This window comes from Lepidochelys olivacea, assembly GCF_965140295.1.
Source record: "Lepidochelys olivacea isolate rLepOli2 genome assembly, chromosome: 3".
NCBI classification, from domain to species: Eukaryota; Metazoa; Chordata; order Testudines; family Cheloniidae; genus Lepidochelys; species Lepidochelys olivacea.
Genome location: NC_140413.1, coordinates 9295674 through 9319123, shown reverse-complemented (window position 1 = coordinate 9319123; position 23450 = coordinate 9295674). Strand labels below are relative to the sequence as shown.

The following is a 23450-nucleotide window of genomic DNA, read 5'->3' as shown; positions in this document are numbered from 1 at the left end:
CCACATCTCCTGGAACTTCTCAGCAGAGCTGCTGCTAAGTCAATTTTCCCCCAGTCAGGATTCGTGCAGTTGGTTTTTCTTCCCTAAGCAAAGCACCCGACATTTGTCTTTGTTGAATTTCATTTCTACAATTTATCAAGAACCCTCTGAATTTTAGCTCCATCCTCCAAAGTATTGGCAACCACCCACCCCAACCTTTTGCCATCTGCAAACTGGATCAGTGCGCTCTCTATACCTACCTCCAGGTCAGTAATAAAGATGTTAAAAAACACTGGACCCAGAACAGATTCCTGGGGAACCCCACTTGAGATCCCCCTCCATTCCAACAGCATTCCATTAATAGTTACTCTTTGTTTGCAGTTGTTTAATCAATTATGTATCCACTTAATGGTATTCTCTCAAGCCTGCATTTCTCCAGCTTATTTATCAGAATGAAATAGAGGACTGTGTCGAAAGCCTTGCTAAAGTACAGGTATATTATGTCCCCCTCTATCTCCCTATCCACGAAATCAGTTACCCTGTCAAAGAAGGGTAATAACGACAGGATTGTTCTCCATCCCATTCCTTAGGTACCCTAACTTTCAGGACCGACCGCACCAGCCAATTGCACTGGCCTGCAGGGCCCCCCCAAAGCACAGGGCCCCAAGCAATCACCCCGATGCACTGTCCCCTAGGGACAGCTCTGCCTGTGTGGGCAACACATGATCTGGCTCTTGGCATGCAACCCTGGTAAACATGGGTCCAAACCAAAACGCTGGGTCTGACTCTCCCTCCTCCGCAGACTTTGAATCTACTTAGAACTAAGTGTGCTGGTAGCACTGTGGAGTGATTTCATTGGCCATCTTAATATTTCACCTGCAGTGACCAAGAAAGAAAAATCAGCATTTGCTAACATTTTAGAGCTGGTCAGGAAAAACCAATTTCAAAGGGAACATCCCTTTGACCCAAACCGTGATGAGAACTCAAAATCTTGAACAATTGTGTGGAGTGGAAATTCTGAAACATTACGTCAGAAACATCAAACTGACCTTATCAAAACGTTTCAGTTTGATAATGCCAACATACAATAATATGTATGCAGAAGATTATAATCTATAGATAGCAATATTACAGGTATTAATCTGATACTAAAATTAATTAGAAGGCAAAACGTTTTAAAAGAATGAAACAGAGTCAAAATGAAATACTCCATTTCTATTTCAAATCAGTAAAAAAAAAAAAAAATCCATGGAACATTTTTTGACAACATTGCGTTTTCCCATGGAACTTTTCTGTCTGCAATTTTTTCAATCAGTTCTACTTACCACCCAGAGCTATCTGAGATACCCCTGGTATTCCCTGCTCTAACCGTAAGGGAAATCTGTGGTAACTCAGCCATATCTGTTGGTAATGGTGAGCCCTGTGATATCATAGACTGAGAAAAGACACCACGACTTACTACTTAAAAAGCCATTTTCATCTGTGGAGTTTAACATGCATTGCCAAGGGGATGAGTATTATCATCTCCACTTTACAAATAGGGAAACCAAGGCACGGGGAGTTGATGTGACTTTCCCAAGGTCTCTCGATGACTTGGCATCAAAGCCGGGATTAGAACCTTGATTTGCTGTTTCCAAAGGTCCTGCTCTAAACACTGGCTCATACTGCTTTACATCCTTCATTGTTCTTATAGTCTCATAGAATTGTAGATGTTAGAGATGGAAAGATCTACAAGGTTAGCCAATGTCTCCCTGTAAACTCAGGATTCTTCCATGCAGCGTGCTATAGATTAGCACTTTATGGAACCTCTCCATAGCAATGACACAAGTGATAAACCTTCCATCATTTCCCTTGGGGAAACAATTCCACAGCTGATTAGACTGCAGCATTAGGAAACATTGCTTGACAGCCAACCATTGCTACAGCTTCTATAATTGGCTGATATATTATTAATGGGAGGCAAAATAAATACAGGTATTAATGCTAGTGGACATCATCGCGTACAAATAGCTGTTAGAGTAATGTGTTCCCCTTGTTTTTAGTGTCTATTAGTCTTTTTATAGAGTGTTACAAGGCCCTTGTGAATCCATTAGCCAGCCAGCCATGTGAAATTAATGTAGAGCAATTTTCATAAGCGTTACTCAGTACTAATAATAATTAGGCATTATTTTCCCTGCAGATGACACACAAAATAAAGTCTGACTCTTATGTCAAGATGGGTTTGCATTAGCTTAAGGTGGATGAATTAATTCTCATTTACAAGGCTGCTCTGCTAGCTAGCCAGAAAGCACCCAGGTAATTAAAACCAATTTGCTTCCCACAATCCTACTGCAGAGTTTTATCATTGCTGTAAGTCCTTGGGCTTTTATAGTGTTGCACAGGGTGGGATATTGAACAGCCATTACTGCATGACTAAGCATTCTCTTTCAAGACAGCTCAAGAGAATCTAAGAAAGGTCTCAAAATTGAAAGGACCAGAAATCATTTGGCAACATGCCTAGTTGAGAGGTAAGGGACAGATTGTGTGAGGGTTCTGAATGCCTCCGGTCATGTGCTGATTTAACCCACACACCTCTAGGGTGTGGTGTTCTGTACCGTCTAGTGGCACCGAGACACAAGAGAGAGCAAGAGAGAGGTCATGCAGTAGAGACTCATGCACTAAGCTCCAGAGATCTTAAATTCAGTCCTGCCTGATGATGACCGTGGTCTGTCAGTTTACACTGAGCACCTTTAACTCTCATTTGTTTCGCTGAGCGAATGTAAATGCGCTCAGGAGAGATCCCTTAATATAAATAAAATGCTATTCACTTTTGCCTTCCTTTGTGCTATGATCTGTTTACTTGAAGTAGTTTATTCAGCCACTAGATGTCTCTCTGTGCTGCACAGAATTCCCAACACGGTGTAATCCCTGGTAAACAAAGGAGACAAAGCTAGAATTCAAGCTTTGTTGTTTGAGCTCTTTCTTTGAACCTGCAGTTAGTAACTATCTTTTTTTTAAAAAAAAATACCTCCTGTTTAGAAGGACTGTGTATCGATATTAGCACTTTGTCTAATTACCGTAATGGATGCCTTCTTTATACGGTGACTAATGGGCAAATCGCAGAAGGTTCTCTGCTACCTTAATTTTTTCTGGTTTCAGAGTAACAGCCGTGTTAGTCTGTATTCGCAAAAAGAAAAGGAGTACTTGTGGCACCTTAGAGACTAACCAATTTATTTGAGCATGAGCTTTCGTGAGCTACATCGGGTATGCATACATCGGGTATGCATCCGATGAAGTGAGCTGTAGCTCACGAAAGCTCATGCTCAAATAAATTGGTTAGTCTCTAAGGTGCCACAAGTACTCCTTTTAATTTTTTCTGTAGCACCTTGTCCCAACTAAGCCCAACATTCAAAAGCAATGACAGTGGTTAGTCATAGGCCAAATTTGAAATTTCAAAGCATCTTCAGTGGCTGCAATTGAAAGACTATTTACCAGCAACTTTTCCTGCAATGATATCTCAGATACCCCTGTATTTCCTGGAACTGTACTTAGACTAGGAAATAACTGCTTGTTTCTGATGCAACTGTTTGGGAAGTGCTGACTTTTGAAAGGGTCAGGACTTCTGTTTTCCAGATTTTCTATGTTTATTGATTTAGTTTCTGACGGTCTCTCTGCTGTATCTCTAATTCATCATCCATCACATTGGCATTAGCTCATATCATTAACATGGAGCTTCACTGGATGATCCCACACAAAAGCATATTGGTAACTAGTAATTCTCAGCTCCTCCGTACTCCCTGTCTGACCTTAAGCAAGTAACTTAGCCTCCTGATGCCTCAGTTCCACACCAGGGCTGTAGTGAGGATAAATCCATTAAAGATTATAAAGGCAGGGGGAGGCGGAGGGATAGCTCAGTGGTTTGAGCTTTAGCCTGCTAAACCCAGGGTTGTGAGCTCAATCCTTGAGGGGGCCATTTAGGGATCTGGGGCAAAAATTCAGGATTGGTCCTGCTTTGAGCAGGGGGGTTGAACTAGGTGACCTCCTGAGGTCTCTTCCAACCCTGATATTCTAAGTGCTTTGAGATCTACTGATGAAGTGTCTCTGTAAGCGATAGGTGTTGTTATGAAGATTTCTATAAAGGAGAGGAGAATCAGGATGGTGAAACTGATTTTTAGTATGATTTGAAAATCATCACGAGCAAAATAGTAAAATAGAAAAACAAAAGGAGCGAAGAAGCAGGAGATGCAGGCTGCTTCCTAGCGCCGGAGCGAAGCCGCTTTGAAATTGTGATGTTATCCAGCCCTTCGGGGATAAAAGGCTTCCCTTCCCTGGCTGTCTCTGCCTGGATCCACTCCAAGTAGTTGAAAATGAAGGTGTACATTCCGGGATGCTGTTTTTCCCCGCAGCCTTCTCCCCCGCTGACTATGCCAAGTGCGAACCACTTCATGACGTCTCCATAGGTGCAAACCAAAGGTCCCCCGTGGTCTCCCTAGGGGTTACAAAGAGAGCACAAGGGGATGATGAACAGCATCTTTTACAGCAGCTGGATCCCAGAGTTAAGCCAGGGCTGGGCCTGAATGGGGAAAATCAAACACAGAGCCCTTCCGAGGGTGAACATTTCACAGAGCAGGCCCACCTCTGTGAGATCCCCCTGGAGCAATTCAGCAGGGATGGTGCTTTCTCAGTGTAAGATCAGGATGCTGGTCAAGGATCATGGGCAGTAGCAATGCAAGTTACCGCCACACCACCCCATCAATGTGCTCTAACCTTAAAAGACAACCTCTAGGAGAGAGGGAGAGAGAGAGAGAGAGGGTAGCTCAGTGTATGGGAGAGACCATTCAATGCTTGGCCCTTCCACAGAGACTACTAATGCAGCCAGAGGCAGATTAAGGTTTTGTGGGGCCCTGGGCCAGAGTAAGTGGGGGGCCCCTCCCCACCCCTTCTGCCTGGGTGTGGTTCTGCCCCTTCCACCTGTGGACCCACCCAAGGCCCCACCCCATTCTTACCCTTCTCCCTGTGGCCCCCACCCCTGTTCTACCCACGGTCCTGCCCCATTCCACCCCCACTGGTGCCAGGCAACCCATTTGCTCCTTTCTGCCCCCCTCCTCACTGTGGCCCCAAGACTGAAGAAGCTCTGTCTCCCACCACCACCACCACCACGGTCCCAGGGCTGCAGCGGGGAGTGAGAGCTCCCCTAGCCCCGAGGCCGTGGCAGGGAGCAAGAGCTCCTCCAGTCCCGGGGCCACAGCGGGGGTCTGGGCCCTGGGGCTTCCCGCACCCCACCCACCCAGCGCTCCTTCCCCCGCCCTGCTTGCCCAGCGTTTCTGCTGGGGGGCAAGTTGGGGTGCCCATTTTTATGCCCCTCCCAATTGTCCGGGGCCCCTGGGTAGGGGCCCAGTCGGCCCATTGGCTAATCCACCACTGAAGGAGGGGGCCAGCTAGGTGCCAGTCATGGCTGGTGGGGGTGGGGGTTGAGATGACATTTCAGCAGCTCATTAGCAAACTATGAACAATCAATCCCATCAAACCTTTCTGTAACCCACCGAAGGGCACGGAGACCAAGCTCCCATTTACAGAGGAGACCAGCTGATGCACACAAACCTCCACCCTGCATTACTGCCACACTGAAAAGGCAGGTGCCTGCATTTGCTGATGTGGCTTGAAAGAGAATGATTTGTTGAGTTTCCTGTGTGATCTATAAGTACAAATGTAGCCAGGCCCCCCTGTGTAAGAGAGAGGGAACCAACATGCTGTACTGATCAAAAAGCACTCGGGAAGCTACAGCCTCTCTCTTGTAAATTTCAGACGACTTCATTTCAGTCTAAGTGCTTTCAAGGCGGTGCTGTAAATATTCCAGACGTATCTCTCTCACCAGGCCCCACCATTTTACTTTCTTGTCTCCAATAATTGATGTGGCATGTAAGGCATGCCATCTAAACACGTTTCCAGAGCAAAGCGAAGGCTTTCCTGGGCAGTGCTGTCTCTCACTTTCATCCCTGTTTGAAAAGTGTCTCTGACGTCGGCACATGCGGCCTCCTCCATCCATGCAGCTCCCCAGAACCGCTGCCTTGGATTCACTAATGAGCAAGGAAATGGGCTTGCGGCTCCCACCGAAATCTATAGCAGAGATCCTTTTGGCTTCAACCGACGCAGCGTTCAGGCCCACAGGGTGTTCATATATATTTTTTTTCCTGGTGCCTTTTAACTGCCGGGAAAAATACTGCTAAATGCGGAGTCAATGTTGCATAAACTCATCATGAGTATAATTTATTAACATTCATTTGCAGTAGCACTTTGGAGCCTCAGTCACGGACCAGGCTCCCATCTGAGCTGGGCTCTACACAAACACAGAAGCCAAAGACGGACCTTGTCCCCATTTGAACCCTATAGGTCAATGGGTCATACTGATGCTCTCCTTGCAAAGACCTCTGACTCACGCACTCTAACTAGCCATAGGCACAACGTCCCATTTGAACTTACCTCTCTCAGGCCCACACTCTTTGAAATCAATGGGTACTTCGCTGGCGACTTCAGCAGACGCAGGATCAGGCCCCACATGCCTTATTCTGTAGCAATGAGTCTGCATGTCATGCATCCTACTGCAGTATGAAAAACAAAGCTCCTAGTGTGGGTGTAATTTACAAGCTGCTGTATATTCTCAGAGGCTGCCTGCTAACAATGGCTTACGCTTATGAAGGGTTTTTTACAAGAGAGCATCAGAATGGCTTGACACAGCTTAGGGGGGTAGGTCCCTCTTTTATAGCTGGGGAAACAGAAGCAGAGAAGTGATCTGGTTTATACAAACTAGTGGGTCAATGGCAGCATGGGGAATAAAACCCAGGAATCCAATATTCAAAGCTCTAGCTCACACAGTCAAGGCTGCAGCTCGTCAGGTTTTCATTTTATACAGTCGCTCTTTCCCCCCACAAGCCCAGTTAACGATGGTGCACGTTTGTCTCTTCCTTTGCACTGTCCGGTGTGCAGCGTGCATTCAGTCGGGGCTTAGGCAAGGAGAGACAGGCACCTGAAAAGCTGCAGTTGGAGAAAGCTAGGCAATGCCCTGCAAACTCACTGGATGGATGCAGATCCATTTTGCCTTACCTCCTTCCTGCAAATCCTACCTCTAATCCCTTTCCCAGTGGAAGAGCCTCAAGGTACCAGATTTTGAAGGCATCTAGGCACCTAAGATGCAGATAGGGACCCAGCAGGATTTTCAAAAGGCCTAAATGCCTACGGTTCCAAGACCCTCCACCTCGGGGCTTTTGAAAATCCCACTAGGCACCTATCGGCCTCTTTAGGTGCCTAAATCCCTTTAAACATCTGTCCCAAGGTGCACCATTCTTATGGGTGTGAGAAGCACAGAGTCCTGCTGAGCAGAACACTGTCCCCAAACCAGGCTCACTGCAACAGGACTAATTCCACCAGCATTTTTCGTGACATCTCTGACCATACCAAACCCAGCTCCATGGGAACTTTCAGCTTCCAGCCTGCTGTGGAGTAACGTCGGTCAGCAATACACACCAGGCATTTGCTGCTGCTAATTAGTTAAAGCATCCAGTCCCAGGGCACTGAGTTAGCTAAAAATAGCCTCTTTGCTTCAAGTGCTCTGCATTCCAGCTTAGGGACGGGTAAAAACAACCACATTAAATCAGATCTCATGCTTAATTCATGCACTCCGTGTGAATCCTCCCATTCGAAAAGGAGATGGGGATGGCATAGTTGTTGGTAAATAATTTTGAGTTTTGGCAGAAACGGCCCTTAAAAAAGGCACCTTACTTCTTGGAGGCATCCAACTATTATCTCCTTTGTCCAGTGAGGTCAATGGGCTTCCATGAGGCCCCAAGTCACATTCCCCCTTATTTTTATTTATGCCGGCAACATTGTAATTTATCCAAAGAAACACATTCAGACGTCTTTTTAGGTGGGAGAACAACCCACTTGCTGCTTATTGGGTGAATACACAGCCTTTGCAAGTCATAGCTGGTTTCATTTCTGGGTTGGTCTACACATCGACTCAGACCGGCATGTGAACCGATAACATTTGCCATTGGCGGGGAGGGAGGTAAAGGCTTTTGTGAATGGATGACTGTCACAAATAATTTTGTTTCTGAATGCATCATCTCTAGGGAAAGTTGTGGGGAGGGGAAATCGAACCCGCCACACAAATGATATTTTGTAACATGTGGGCAGGAAGGATTGATCTAGTGGTTAGGGCACTAGCCTGGGGCTCATGCGATTGGGGTTCCCAGCTCAGCCACAAGCTCCCTTTGACAGCCTGGACAAGTTGCTTCATCTACCATGTGCCTGAATTCCCCATCTATACAATGGGGATAATAGCACTGCTCTGCTCACAGGGATGTTGTAAGGACAAAATCCATTAGTGACCACAAGGTGCTCAGAGGCAGTGCTTAATTTGTGCCAGGGCTTGCCAGGGCTGAGCCCCGGCACCTCTAGGCTTGGCACTTCTGGGTGTGCTGCATCAGTTATGAATGTAAAAACATTGCTTGAGTCCCGGCAACTAATTGCTTGAATCCCAATACCTCTTTCATTATAAAGTAAGCACTGCTCAGATGCTACAGTGATGAAGATCGTGTAAGCTCCTAGACTAGATTTCACAGAGAACATTTGGAGAAAGAGCTCATCTTTGAGTGCTTTAGTATCTAACAGTGAAAAGGGCTATGTAAGTGCTTGAGAGTAGCTAGATTCCAAGGCCAGAGGGATCGTTTCAATCATCTAGTCTGACCTGCATAACATGCCTCTTATCTGACTTCCCCGAATTAATTCCTGTTTGAACAAGAGCAGATCTTTCAGAACAAACCTCCAGCCTTGATTTGAAAATTTCCAATGATGGAGAATCCACCACAACCCTTAGTAAGTTGTTCCACTGGTTAATTACCCTCACGGTTAAAAATTTGTGCCTTATTCCCAGTCTGAATTTGTCTAGCTTCAACTTCCAGCCATTGATTCTTGTTATATCTTTGTCTGCAAGACTGAAGAGCCCTCTATTATCAGATTTCTGTTCCCCATGTTGATAGTTGTAGACTGTGATCAAGTTGCCCCTTAATCTTCTCTTAGATAAATTAAATAGATTGTTCTCCTTGAGTCTTCCACGATGAGACATGTTTTCCAATCCCTTTATCTTTCTTGTAGCTTTTCTCTGAACCTCTTCAGTTTTTCAATAGGTATCATTATCATCGGTCATTTGCAGATTTGTTATTTAATGAATATTCCCTCTTTCACAAGGCTTTCTGTTCCATTTATGTGCCAGCTCAGTTTGACGCAAAGTGTTGTGGATCTTTGCCACTTGTGTGAGGGATTAGCACGCATGACCACCAAGACACAAAGCAGGAATGTTAGCGTTAGACCACCAAGCCACTGAACCGTGTGCTTGGGTTGAGAGGGCAGATTAGACTTCATGGACTGCTCAGATCTGGGCCTCCCTGCTGAGATTGCCAACAGCTGGCCATCTGTGATGATGTTGTTTGGTGAGCTTGCATTCATCACTAGGGTATCTGACTGCCTGGTCCCGGGGAACTGGAGTGAGACCCACCACTTCACATAGACTAGCCACGAGATGGGAACAATGTTTGTTATTATTATTTGTATTTCAGTAGTGTGTAACGGCCCCAATGTGCTAGGCACTGTAGAGTCAGTCCCTGCCCCCCGACACCTTACACCATAAATCACCAATATAGGAATATTACCCCCATTTACAGATGGCGAACTAAGGTACAGAGTGGTTTGCCCAGAGTCACACTTGGAGTCAAACAGTGTTGTCCTGTGTCCCAATCCAATGCCTTATCCATAAGATCATCGTTCCTTCAGTTATGATCTGAATAAGATTTTAACTGACGTCAAAGTAAACAGCTCTCTGTTCCATTTGCCAAAGCACTGGTCTATCCAGCTCCTCTCGTTTCCAGAAACCTTCCAAAATAAAACTGGGATATTTCCCAAATCTTCAATGAGGGATAAATCCATCAACAATTATTAGCCAGGATGGTCAGGGACACGACCCTATGTTCTGGGTGTCCCTAAGCCTCTGAGTGCCAGAAGCTGGGACTGGATGACAGGGGATGGATCACTCGACAATTGCTTTGTTCTGGTCATTCCCTCTGAAGCACCTGGCACTGTCCACTGTTGGAAGACAGGATACTGGGCTAGATGGACCACTGGTCTGACCCAGTATGGCCATTCTTATGTTCTTATGCTCACTAAATAAGCAAGGAGTTTAGCAAGCATTTTCCTGTGAGTTAAAGCCCTTAAAGACTTTAATTACTGCTAATGCCTTTCATAGAATCATAGAAGATTAGAGTTGGAAGAGACCTCAGGAGGTCATCTAGTCCAACCCCCTGCTCCAAGCAGGACCAACACCAACTAAATCATCCTGGCCAGGGCTTTGTCAAGTTGGGCCTTAAAAACCTCTAAGGATGCAGATTCCACCACCTCCGTAGGTAACACATTCCAGTGCTTCACTACCCTCCTAGTGAAGTAGTTTTTCCTAATATCCAACCTAGACCTCCCCCACTGTAACTTGAGACCATTGCTCCTTGTTCTGTCATCTGCCACCACTGAGAACAGCCAAGCTCCATCCTCTTTGGAAACCCCTTTCAGGTAGTTGAAGGCTGCTATCAAATCCCCCCTCACTCTTCTCTTCTGCAGACTAAATAACCTCAGTTCCCTCAGCCTCTCCTCGTAACTCATGTGCCCCAGCCCCCTAATCATTTTCTTTGCTTCAGAATCTAACAAAGGGTGCTTAAGAAAACAAGAAACTAAACCCAATATGTGATTCAGGGGTCATGGGAGAAAAGGAGCACATATGAACTATACAGGAAATCTGTACAGCCTGTTCTGAAGTGTATGTGTACCTTGATCAGCCTAGTATTTACGGCTAAATAGAGCCAGTCAACTACCGATTCTATTAGCATTCATTCAAAGCCATTCTGTAGACGTCTAAAGAACCTTTAAGTAGCTGGCATTCAATAGATTTGTTTAATTGAATTGATTTTTTTAAAGGTAAAAAGAGCTGGGACATTCACTACTGAATATTCCTTGGAATATTATAGAGACACCATCAATAACCCACAAAATAGTTATGCTTCTGTCACGGTATAACAGATGAGATTCTCTATAGTTTGCCCCAACAAAACCTGTTACAGTCACATACACTTTCTAGCAGTCCAGCATTCGCGGAGGCCCCCTCCTTAAAACGTCCACATTCATGACAGTGATAACTAGTAACAAATCGGCCTGTGATGCATAAGTACTATTATGTTGTAACACAAGATGGAGAGCCAGGGTGGTACACACTTGGGATTATCCATCCAGGGGGGAGCAGTGGCATACAACATCTGGGGAGGCAGACAGAGAAGTGTACCATTTCCTGTGCTGCACCTATGTGGCTATGTTATGTCAGCAGTAGGTATATCCAGACCTGAACATCCCCAATGTGGAGGTGTTTGGATCCAGGATTTTGGTTCCAGACCATCTCTAAATGAGACAGATTAGAGTGCTTCCCTACGGTGCACCTGGACAGCACTCAGAACCCTTTCATGACACTGAGAATGCGTCCATGAAATAACATCCTTTCCCCTCCTCCTTGCTCTAAGTTTACTAGGTCCCATCCGTACTGGGGCTCAAAGAATAAAAACAGGTTTAAACACAAATTCCAGACTAATGAATTCCTACCCCTGTTTGAATACGGGCCAATCCATGTTACTGCGGTCCTGCTGTCCGCGTCCTGGTTTAGGTTCTTTCTAGAGTGGAGTAGAGAAAGGCAATTCCATTTGGCAGAAGATTTCGATATTTCAAAATTTTCCACAAAAGAGAATGGAGCCTTGCCTCTGAGGCACTCTGCCTCATGGGCTGCCCTGGAGCCAGGGACCTTAGAAGCCCTGGGAACCCAAGGTGCAGAGAAGCCATGAGTCTAGGGTCCGGGGTTCCCAGAGATTCCAGGCTCTCATCTCCCCACTAGCTTACCAGCCAGACAGGCCAGTTGGCAGGAAAACTTCATCGAAACTGAACCACCTCTGCAAAACATTTCATTTTGGACAAATTGGCAAATTACAATTTAAAAGCATTTCATCGGATTTTTTGCCACCAGCTCTAGTTCCTCGCCTAGGATTTTCCCACAATTTCAAGCTACAACACATTTCTCCCTGGCCAAGCCATATTAATAACTTGCCAAGCTTGTGCTGAAGATGGACAGTAGCTGGAACATTGGGCTCATGTTAATCTCAAGACTCCTGGCATTTCACACACATGAGGGTGGTGAAGCACTGCAATGGGTTAGCTAGGGAGGTGGTGGAATCTCCTTCCTTAGATATTTTTAAGATCAGGCTTGACAAAGCCCTGGCTGGGATGATTTAGTTGGGGATTGGTCCTGCTTTGAGCAGGGGGTTGGACTAGATGACCTCCTGAGGTCCCTTCCAATCCTGCTATTCTATGATTCTATGATTCAGGGCATGGGGAACGTTTTCTTGTACTTCTGTTCAGTTCCACATTACTTCCTCATTTCTCACTGTACTCTAGCGTGTTATAGATCAAAATAAAGACCCAGTCAACTTTTTGGCTACATGAGATTCATTATGCTGGTACGGATAGTCTAGCTGTTGCAATAGCATAAATCAAACGTGCAATTTATGGCAAGAATAGACAAGGGCATTATTTAATTATATTAATGCTACTCCATGGCAGTTTTCTTTTTAAAAATTTGAAAGGAATTTCATGTAGGTGAAAGCTGACAGATTAATAGCTCTGGAAACTGCAGTTCTCTGTCTCTCCAAAGACTGATTCCTCAAAGCAAAGCTGAGCCATGCGACTCTTTCAATGTGACTCAGTCCTGAGCTGGAAGCATTGCTTCTATGGATGGCAGAGTCGTCCAGTCTCCAAGGCTCCTTCAGCCTTGATACCTCAAACTGGGATAGCCATCAAGAGGGCGGGGGAGGCTGTCTACTTGCTGCCAGTTCTGCTGGTGTTTCTGTGGTGTCAAAGCCTTGTGTGCTTGGAGCTGGACCGACCTTCCAGTTAGGAAGGGTTGCTGATATTCAGCCTGAACTCTCCTTTATTGAATTTCTTCCCGTTTCTTCTGCTCTTACCCTCCTTCCCCCCTCCCTCCCCTCCGTGGACAAACCTGACCAATCCCCAGCACTTGTGGGGGTTTATACACACGTACGTCTTCTGCAGCATTGACCATAGGAGAGGGAGAGACATTCTCCATTTGTTACCACTGGTGCAGAAGCCAATTCTCCACTCACGCCTCATACGCTGGTTTTCTGTATCACAATAAGAGACCGTCACGTCCTGTCTATGGGAACTGGACTGTGGCCGGGTCTCCACTGCCAAATTTAGACTTGCTCAGAAACCAACAAGAAGAAAAAAACAACACCTCTCCTTGGCCGACTTAGCTACGCCACCAAAGCTCCCGACGTAGACGCAGCTATGCCGACCCAAGAATACTTTTGTCAGCAAAGCTAACCTTGTTCAGGCAGGTTGTGTAGATATGCCAGGAGGAGAACTCCTTCTGCCAGCATATGCTGCCTCTACACTAGGGGCTCTGCTGGCATATAGATACACTGGCATACTAACAGGGCCTGAGACCACCACACTCCTTATCACATCAGCAGATAGTAACAACTCTTGGTCTGTACCTACTTTTGGTTTGAGCCAGCTGCTTTGCTACAACAGGCTCCATCTCACCTTCCCAGTCCCCTGAGCTGTCCAAGCTACTCCTCCCCATGTAATATATAGTTCTGGGAAGGGGTAGTCTGAGATCATCTCATTTTTTCCTCCTTTTGGTTCTCCATGCCCCTTCCAACACCCTGCATCAAGTTCACCTGTCTTTTTAGCTGAGGAGGATGAAAACAGCTCCATGAGTTCTGCTCCTGGAGTGACAGATGGGGGGTTACTTACGAGCAATGCAAGGTGCAGTGTCCTCCGTGGAACTGAGCAGGCTGTTTCCACAGCACTGCGAGCACCTGCTCACCCAGGGAGCCCCGCACCCTGCTGTCCTCTTCAATATCCCTTTTTAACGAGGCAACAAGATATTCTGCCAGTTCCTTGGCTGCACTCTTTGGATTTTCATGCCCTGAACACATGCGGTGAAACATTAGCAACCCCAGGGAGCTGCGGAAGGGATCAATGTTCATTCCCATAGCAAATCAGCTTCCATTGTGATTTCTTTCTGCTGACGTCAGCAGCACAGTGGCCTGCTTACTTTACCTGGCAGGCATCCTTCCCTCCTTCCGCGGAGCCAGCACACAGTGTGTTCTCCGTTAGCTCTGGGACCCACTCGGAGCACTGCTTCTTGCTGATCAGCTTCATCTCCATTTTCTTTAGCCTCTTGGTTAATGTCGTCTTGTCCCCTAGCCGGAGAAAGGGAGGAGAGAGAGAGAGTGTGTAGGAGTTATGGGTGGTTAAGGAACAATCTAAAACCATATAATTCACATATCTGGAGTCGGATCAGAGCCATGGCATATCAACCCTCAGGCTAAACTGTGGGTCTCCAACCCCAGCCCTGCAGTGGGGGTGCAGAGGCAATCACTGCAGCAGAAGTCCCTGGAGGTGATAAGCACCCAGATGAGCAGCCCCTTCTATGCCCTTTAACAAGCAGCAGTGTACAGGAGGGTTATCTAGATAGCACTGCTCTGAAGAGGAAGCAAGGGCTATAAGTACCAATTAGAAAATAAAAGCAACGCAGGGAGCAGAACAGGCAATCGGGGGGCAAATGAATGCCTAGCAAATCTCCATTGACTTAGAAGAATAGTGAGTTCAGCCCAGTAGGTTACTCAGCTGCAAAATTACTGAATTTAGAGCTCCCGACAACTGCAAGCCTCTTTGACCTCCAGCTGAGAGGGACAGGCGAGGTCCCTACCCAAGAAACTGTAACTGCAAAGCATGACAGTCCTGGAGAGTGAAGTCCCCTCTTTGTGTGTTTCACGTGTGGAAATGCAATCCAGACCGGTGAGGGGTTGTGTCACCACCTGCCCTGTAACCCTCACAAACCTTTACTGCTGTAACTCACTGCCTGGGATGCTCCCAGCCAGCCTCCCAGCATGCAGGTCACACCCTGAGTGTCTGTGTGTAGACAGCCCTGGTTCAGCAGCTCTGACTCCAGCAGCCTGTCTACAGCCCCACTTTGACTTCCACCAGCCTGGGTTACAACCAGCAAGGTGACCCCAACACACTGCAAGTCCTGAATTTACCCCAAACCTTGTGCTCTGCAATGTCCAGCCTGCTCCTGGACAGGTCAGGGAAATAGTATGGTTCATTTGTTCATTTAAAGACACAAAAACACATCACAGCTTATTAACTTAACTGGGGTGAATACACCCTTTTCCTTAAACACCACACTAAGCTGGTTTGTAGTAAAATAAAACACAATACATTAAGTGATGCTAAATAAAAGGAATCAAGTTAGAAAGGGTTACAAGCAAATACAAGTGAAAACAAGCATCTTAAAGGCTACGTCTTGATCTAGGAAGATACAAGTAGTTTCTTTCACCAATCTTCCTTCTTCCCAGCCAGGGCTGACTTTCCCTCAGTCAGGACCTTCCACAAGAATACATGACGCTGGCTTCCCTTGTCTTCCTAGGTGAAAGATCTTTGCCTAAGCAGGTTTCTCACCTATATTCAGTTCCAGAGTTTTCAACCCTTCCCCCCTTGGTGTAAGGATCCATCTTTCTCGACTTGCAAGAGCTCTCTGTTCCCTTGATGGATGCCAAAGGTGGTTTCTGTCCTCCCTTATATCTCCCAAAGTTCAATGCCTTGCTGCAGGAGGCAGGAAGCTCTCCTGTGTGCTCAGCTTGCTGTGTCCACTGGGAAGCTGGCCTCATGCTGTTCTTCCCATGCTGTGGGCTTCCCCTGCATGTAAACGGGGCTTCCATTGTTTTGATTCTGCCATGCTTAATTCACACAGGAGACAGGTAAATAGCTGCCCCCCTCCTGTCTGGGTGAGAATTGCTCCTTCCTTGGTTTGACCACACACTATCAAAAATAGTATCAGTGAGTATTCATAAATTCCTCACATAGTGTTAATATGTACATTTCACAGTGATATTAATCACCAGTGTGTCATTAGCTTGCTGAAAAGATCTCACTCTATATATACACCCTGATAAGACAGTAATATTTTATACAATCAGTTGCTTATCACTTGAGGTTCAGCCTGTTCTGTCTTTGTAGCTCAGAGAAAGAGTCTCTTCCCTGCTGGGGTGTAGTCATGCTGTCTCTTCTCCACACTCCTTAGCTTGATGGGTCTGTTTCTGCTCTTTCTATGTAAATTGAGGTAAATACACATTTCTTGGTAGGACAGACCCGTGTAACAACACCCCCGACACACCTTGTTTGCACACACTTTTTAGTTCTAGTTCCAGGAGCTATTCATAACTCTCAGTACCCCCTGCATGCAGACATCACACAAGAATAGTAATGATCAGTGAGCTATTCATTTTCAAATATAACTCACAAAGCCTAGTGCGTACAAAGATTGTTACAATAGTGTGTAGGGTGTGAATACAGGGATGCGTAGAGTGAAATTCACTCATGTGTAGAGGGTGCAGCACAAGCCTTAAGGCCCACAGGTGTGAATTTCACCCTTTCATTATGAAACAGGGAGGACAGCTTCCCCAAGCCACCCTTCCAATGTTTCCCAGCCCTGAGGATCTCTGGGGAGCTGACATTTCACTCTCTGTTGTCAATTCAGTCTAGGGATTCTTGGGTGAAACCACAAACCAATGGCACTTGTGCTTTGCCTTATTAGTAGATAATTTAAAATTCTGCTTGTCTTTTTTTTTAGGAACCAATTTTTCCTGTTTTTGCTGGAGAACGTCTTGGAGGACCAGTGACCTGGAACAGGAGATTTCTCACCACTCGGTGGAAAGGATAGAAATGCTGAACTTTTTACAAAGATCCTTTCTTGTTCTTTGTCTTCTTCTTTAGTTATTTGTAGTGCCTTGGAGCCCCAGTTGTGGGCCAGGACCACACTGTGCTAGGCACTGTACAAACACAGAACAAATTGACTGTCCCTGCCTCGAGGAACTTACAAGCCAAGTATAAGAGACAACAGATTGTATTGCACTTGAGTTAAACAGGGATGAAGGAGAAACAAACCAAAATCCATCCTCTTCTACAAAGACGTTTGAGGCCAAGCTTTTATAAGTGCTCATTATTGTTAGTGACTGTAAGGCTAATTTGAGAAGAGCAGGAGTAAGCACATGATCCTGTGGCAGGGTCTATTGAGGCTGTCTAGATGTTGGCAGGGAGGGTGTTGAACTTCTGCCTCTGATCTGAAGGAAAACCACAACTGCCTTTTCTGAGACTAGGGATCTCCAGGCCTGGGCCAGCTGCGGTAACGACATAACCCTAGAAAAAACGGGTGATGGTTGGGTAGAATCCTGTGGCTGGCTGCGAACTGGCCATGAGGAAATTCTGGTGTGGTAAGGCTGAAACAAGCCACAGTTCAACTCTGGACTTAGGCTGAGAAAAGCCTCTTTTGGCCTTTAGAGGGCCAGTACCCTCTTTTCTTCTTTGTGATGTTCTGCAATGAATTGCACTTGACTGGTTGCTAAGCCCCAGCTCAGCATCTAGAATCTATTGTTGGACTCACCATGGGGCTAAGTGGCAGGTCACAGAATCACAAAATAGCAAAGTAAATTGAATGGTCAATATGTTCTCTGAACAAGAGACGATCAAGGTCTAGACATCAGCCCTGCTTGTCCTTTGGTGCCTTTGCGGCATCTCCAAGACCTTGAAGGACTCATCACCTTTTTCTCTTACTAAGTGGCAAATAGACTTGAAATCCATGTTAGCAAACTGGTCGTTTCCCTTTTCAAAAAGAAACCAGAAAGTGTTTGCATGCACCAAATTCCTATGGAGCCATGAAAAGGCCTGAAATATTCATGGCTACAAGAAAAGTACATTCCTTTAAACCACATTCCCCTTCAGAACCCATCAGGAGCAAAGGAAGAGAAAGGCCCTTTGAAGGTGTCACAGTGGGAGGCATGTCAGCTGTAAGGGACTCACGCAGGGCAGGAGACACGTGCCCCTCCTAATTAGCCCTTCCCACGTGCATGCTGGGAGATCTCATAAGTACCTGGTTAAAGTTAAAGCTAGGCCCAAAATTGGCCCTCAGGCTGTGAATCCCTCCTCCCCTCCCCACACAACACATGGACTCAGTGTTGCCGAGGGGCAGTGTGTAGCCCTGAATTTGACCTGGGAGATGTTTCTGCCTGTGCGGTGGATTGTGTATGATGGAAGGGTCTGATTCAGCTCTCACTGATGGTGTGGTAAATCAGAGCTGAAGTCAATGGAGTGACACCAGTGTTAAACCAGACTGAGGAGAGAATTTTGCTGGGGGTCACCACTATACTTCGGCCATTAGATGCAAAGTGGCTACAAGGCTCCCCAGTGAATGCTTCTTGGCACTGAACACCCCCACCCTCAACCTTGTGCCACTTCCCAGTGCAGGGGGCTGTTTGTGTGGTAGGCTGGTGGTGGAGTGGAGGTGGTGTGAGGATGGAGAGGCTGCTGGGGCAGTTGGAGCTGCCCCATGCTGATCCCCTGCTGCTGAAAGCCTCAGAGAGGCTATAGCAGAGGGAAGCACAATGAGGGCACCCCCTAAAGCTGCCGTAGTTTGCACTGAGGGTGATCCAGACCCCACGGTCCCTGAACAGAGGAGATCACCCCCCTTGAGTCCCTGTGCAGTGAGGAACCTGGGTCTCTTTAGGTAATAACATGGCCCTGATCACAGCTCAGCATCTACAGTGCTTCTTCCAAGACAAACCTTGTCTCCCTGTGGGAGGGGTGGGCAAAGTGGTTTGACACCAGCCTTGTGTCCTTCTGATTCCGGGCCGATCTTGGGGCCAAAATAGCTCCTGGCATAATTTCCGCTTCCAAGGGACTCTCCAAAGTTACACCAGCTTCCCCAGGCTGACCTATAGGTGGCAGTACACTGGCAGCACCCAAAGTGCTGGGCACTAGGAGTTGTCCCCAGGAGTTGTCCCTAGGCCATTGTAACTTCAGCTTCTTCATGGACCCCAGGGTGAGCTCAGCGTCTGTATGGGAGCTCAGCTAACCTGGCATTTTGCCAGCCAGGCTGTACAGAGGCTGACTAGCACCCGACTAGGAGAAATGAGGCTGAAAACACTGCCCCTCTCTGGCCATTTTGCGAAGCAGCTTATTAAAGACTCGCTGCTGAGGAAACACGTGTACACAAGAACAAAACATTGAGGAAGCCCCTATGCCCAGAAACAACAACTGAATAACCCCCAGGGAAATCACCCCTTCTATTTACTACTTTCTGGGAACCAACTCCCAGAAAACCCCCCCATGTGCCCAACATTCGTCTGCTCCCATGCTCGGCCTTTCTGCTTGTACACTGCTGTTACCACAAGTAAAATAGGATCATATGGTTTATGGGGGCAAAAGGGATAGCAAGGAAAATACAGCCCCTCTACTACACAAAGAGGGAGTTCAGAGAGAAGACGTGGCTGAGACAATAGGCTCAAGTAGAGTGTGGGGCTGTTATACACCCTGGGTTGTTGGTACCATCCTACCCAAATGGTCTCCTTTCTTGAGAAAGTCTCAAATATTTACTCATGATCTCTCTTCAGCACTGTTTAGCTGAGCTAGGAATACTGGGCCAAATTCAGTCCTGGTGTGGATTCTCTTACTTCAGTGGGATTTCACCAGAGAGTAAACTGGGCCATTTCACAGTTTTATCCTGTCCGCCTGTGACATAGTGGGGATTTTCCCTTGTTACGTTGTATGTGAGACTATGTGAGTCTTACTGGTTTGCATGAATGCGGTGCATGCCTCAGTTTCCCTGTGTATTGCACCAATGTCTAGGTGGTGGGAATAAGGGTGTGTGACTTTTGCAGGGGCTGCTCCAGCTGCCTGCATGGATGCTATGGCCACCCCTTCATAACCTGAGACCCAGGAGGGGGATGCAACCAGGTGACTCTTGGCCTGGGAAGCAAGGCAGAGGCCGGAGGAGTAGTAAGAGCAGGGCAGGGGCCAGGCAGCTGGAAGCAAGTCAGTCTCGGCTGGCTTGGGGCACAGGGGGAGGACTAGAGCCTTGGCTCTGGGCTCCCCTCCCCCTCAAGATGGACTTGGTGAAAGTCACTGACTTCTGCGCTAACAAGTTCCGCCCTACGCTGTGTTCCTGTTGACTAAAAAACCTTCTGTTTTACCGGCTGGCTGAGAGTCACATCTGACTGCGGAGTTGGGGCGCAGGACTCCCTGGCTTCTCCAGGAGCCCAGCCTGGGCAGACTTGCTGCGGGAAGCACACGGTGTGGAAGGGGATGCTGAATGCTCTGAGGTCAGATCCAGGAAGGTCGAAGCTGTGTAAGCTTCTTGCCCTGGAGACGGTATGTTTAGAGAGAAGAGGCTCCCGCCGAGTGCTGGCTGGCTTCGTATGGAGTAGTTCCAGAGCACTGCCCCAGTGACTCCGTGACACCGCCTAAATCGGGCCCTCCAGCTGAAGAGGAGCGAAGAGGCTGGAATCCACGGGAACAATCAGCCGGTGAACATATTTTCACCCAGGATGGTCCTAGCTCTCAACTCCCATTCATTATGAACCACAGCTCACAATTTAGGCCCAGATTTACCTGCATCTCAGCCAAATCTGTTGTGTGTCTAGCTTTTGGGACTGAAAATTGGGGCCTTCGTGGTCTCCAGTTGGAACTATCTTTTCAAGGTGTGAGGTGTCTCATGTTGGAGGCGGGGAGGGGGCTGCCTCAGACTGAGGGGAGCTGCTGTATGTGAAGGAACCTGGGTGTCATAAATTGGGGAGGGGGCTGCTCTTTGTAAGGGTCAGGCTGGGTGCCTAGCACCTTTCACCTTCATCTCCTCCCTCCCCCACTCCTCCTGACACACCTACCTTGCTATCTCCAGCAGAAGGGAGAGCAGGCTGCCATCACAGCCTCCCTCCCAAACTTACAGGGCCTGTGGGTGCCCACTAGGTCATGTATATTTGGTTTGGGCCTTGCCCCACTGAGAGGAATGGCAGCTGCAGGCTTGCTGAAACCCTAGCTTCTTGCCTGGGCTATATATACCCCTCCCCTGTTTTGCTGTAGGGGGGTTATTTTAAAGTAAGTGAATGCAGACTTCATTGGCAAATAGCCCCCTACCGCCCGCCCCACAGTACAGTACCTGCAACCGGGGCTCCCCAACCAGCAACCCAGCAGCCCTTCCATGTCTGAAGGTCACGAATGAAGGGCAAGCAGATGGGCAGTTTCTGTTCACTGAACTCTATCGGTGAGTCGAGCAGGATCAAGGCTACGTCGTTGTCCATGTTCGCGCTATCGAAGTGCTCATGCAGAATCAGCCTGTCCAGCTTTTTCTTCTCTACTTGTTGGCTTTCCAAGTCGGCTGCCCCAAAGGCTATGTAAAGATCTGGTGGACTTAGTAACGAAATGGAGTCAAAGCGTGAACAAGGGGAGCAAAGTCCTTCTGCAAAGGTGGGGGGGACCCTCCTTCGGAGAGGGAGCTCAAAGCATGCTGCACATCGCAGGGTTGGGATAGCCATAGAGGCCGTGGGTGGAAACCCAACCTCATCACTAGCGCTGGCAGCATTGCAAAACCATTTTCACAAAAGGCTGGATTCTGCCTCCCTCCCTCACAGGGAGTAGCACCTTATTCCAGGCGGAGCCAGACTGATTTCTTTGGAAGTACTTGTGGAGAAAGGGGGTAATTCACCCTTGTTCGAAAATGGGCTTAGTTTTGCTCAAAATGTTTCCGGTTCTGTCACTAGATGTGTATCGTCTGGCCCCCATCACCTCTCAATCTGTAATAGATTTATCCTCACAACACCCCGGTGAGGACAGGACGTGCTGGCATCCCCAGAACATAGATGGGTAAACAAGGCACAGAGCGACTAAGGGGCAGGCCTTGTGCTCATTGACTGTAGTACAGCAGGGCCAAGTATTCAGTGACTTACTCAAGGTCCCAGAGGAAGTTGTGGCAGAAAAGGGAAATAAACCTCAGTCTCCCAAGTCCCAGGTTAGCACCTAACCATTGGACCATCCATTTTCCTGACCTACTGTATGAACTTAGGCCAGGAGCACCCCCTTTTTTATGCCTCTATTTCCCTCCTACCCTTTGTTTTGTCCATCTGGTTGGACGTACTTCAGGGCAAGGACTATCTCTCACTATCTTTGTGCAGCGCCTAGCACACTCCTAATCCGTGTGCAGTTATTTGCATCTTTTTTGAACCATTTTTGAGTAAACACCATTGTTCTGGTTTTTGTTGGTGCAAGAGCAGAGCCATGTTTGATTTCTCACCAAAGGGCAAAGACACTTCCATTGGGAAGGCCTCCTAACTTTCGTGCAAAGTTTTTGCCCAGGACCGCACATCATGCACCTCGTGTGGGAGTCAGGCAGGCTGCAGGAAGACAGCAGAGCTAATAGTGAAAACAGGGGGTTGGGAGCAAGGAGGTCTACAGGTAGCTCTACCACCGATTTCCTTTATGACCTCGGGCCAGTTCCTGAATGTCCCTTTCCCTACCTGTAAACTGAGAGTGATAGTTGGCTCGTAAAGTGCCTTGAGATCCTTGGATGGAAGGGGCTTTACAAGCACAAAGGGCTATTGAGGAGCACTGTTACTCTAACAGGGGTGATGGGATTTGCGGTGGGTGGAGCTAAAGCACACTAGCTCGTCCTATTGGCAAGAGTTGATAATGAAAAAAGTAGGGATGCGCACAGGGCCACCACTCAGCCGCTTCACTGGTATTTGAGGCCAGGGTACTTGGGTTTCTCCGAATCCCACCCTGGTGTCTTTTTCTCCTCCCTGTTTGGATAAGGTGAGACGCACCAAGAGACCTGCTTCTTCCTCCTCCCAGAAGACGAGAGGCGGCTGGTTGAGGCAGACTCTTCATCCCTGGCCTCCAAAGTGGGGCTGGGAAATGTGTCCTCACCAGACCAGATCAGGGGACAAGGGAGAGGATGGATTCTTCTCTCCCCTCCACTTCCTTTATATGAAACGTCCCTGACCCCTGAAATGCCACCCGCTGGCTAATGCGCTCACTGCAATCTCCCTTGCTTTTGATGGAGGGAGGGGGTGTAATTTACACCATCCTATTATTATTACCTAGCGTGATACGTTGCAGGAAAGGGGTGAATCTGGCCTAATAATAGTTGCCCTCTTAGAGCAGCCAGAAGGTAAGGATGCTCACCCAGAGTAGCAAAGGCTTCATGGTTGATTAACATGAGGTCAGCGTGGTCAGAGATGTGGTCTGATTGTGCAGTGAGGCTCTTCTCCATTCCTACATCATGGAGCTGGAGGGGGGTGAAGGCCGGAGGTGTGGAAAGTTTCTATGTGGCATAAACTTATTTCCTTGTCTGTCCCTAGCTAATGTGGCTGACTCACCTTATTTGAGGACTGCTCCCTGCCTGGTGTTGCCTCTACACAACAGCTGCAATGAGAAGGATTCCCTGTCCCCCCAGTCCCCCAGTACTCACAGTTCATTTGTGAAACAATGTGCCGCGGATAAAATCC

General features: G+C 47.4%; 1 protein-coding gene across 1 annotated transcript; it reads right to left on the bottom strand.

Annotated features, from left to right (window-relative positions):
- Positions 1-4112: 4112 nt before the first annotated feature.
- On the bottom strand, positions 4113-21434 carry PRSS55 (serine protease 55). The gene is made up of 3 exons (XM_084624992.1): positions 21107-21434; positions 14176-14318; positions 4113-4447 (listed from the first exon to the last, which is right to left on the bottom strand). Exons 1-3 carry the CDS (start codon positions 21246-21248, stop codon positions 4130-4132), a joined length of 603 nt encoding a protein of 200 aa, XP_084481118.1. The 5' UTR covers positions 21249-21434; the 3' UTR covers positions 4113-4129.
- Between the last annotated feature and the right edge of the window lie 2016 nt (positions 21435-23450).

Excerpts from the sequence above, each read along its gene's own strand:
- PRSS55 (XM_084624992.1), bottom strand. The coding sequence starts at position 21,248 with ATGGACAACGACGTAGCCTTGATCCTGCTCGACTCACCGATAGAGTTC. Across the intron at positions 14,319-21,106 it reads TTGGGGAGCCCCGGTTGCAG|GGGACAAGACGACATTAACC; the intron begins GTACTGTACTGT and ends TTCTCCGGCTAG. Across the intron at positions 4,448-14,175 it reads GAGGGAAGGATGCCTGCCAG|GGAGACCACGGGGGACCTTT; the intron begins GTAAAGTAAGCA and ends TGTAACCCCTAG.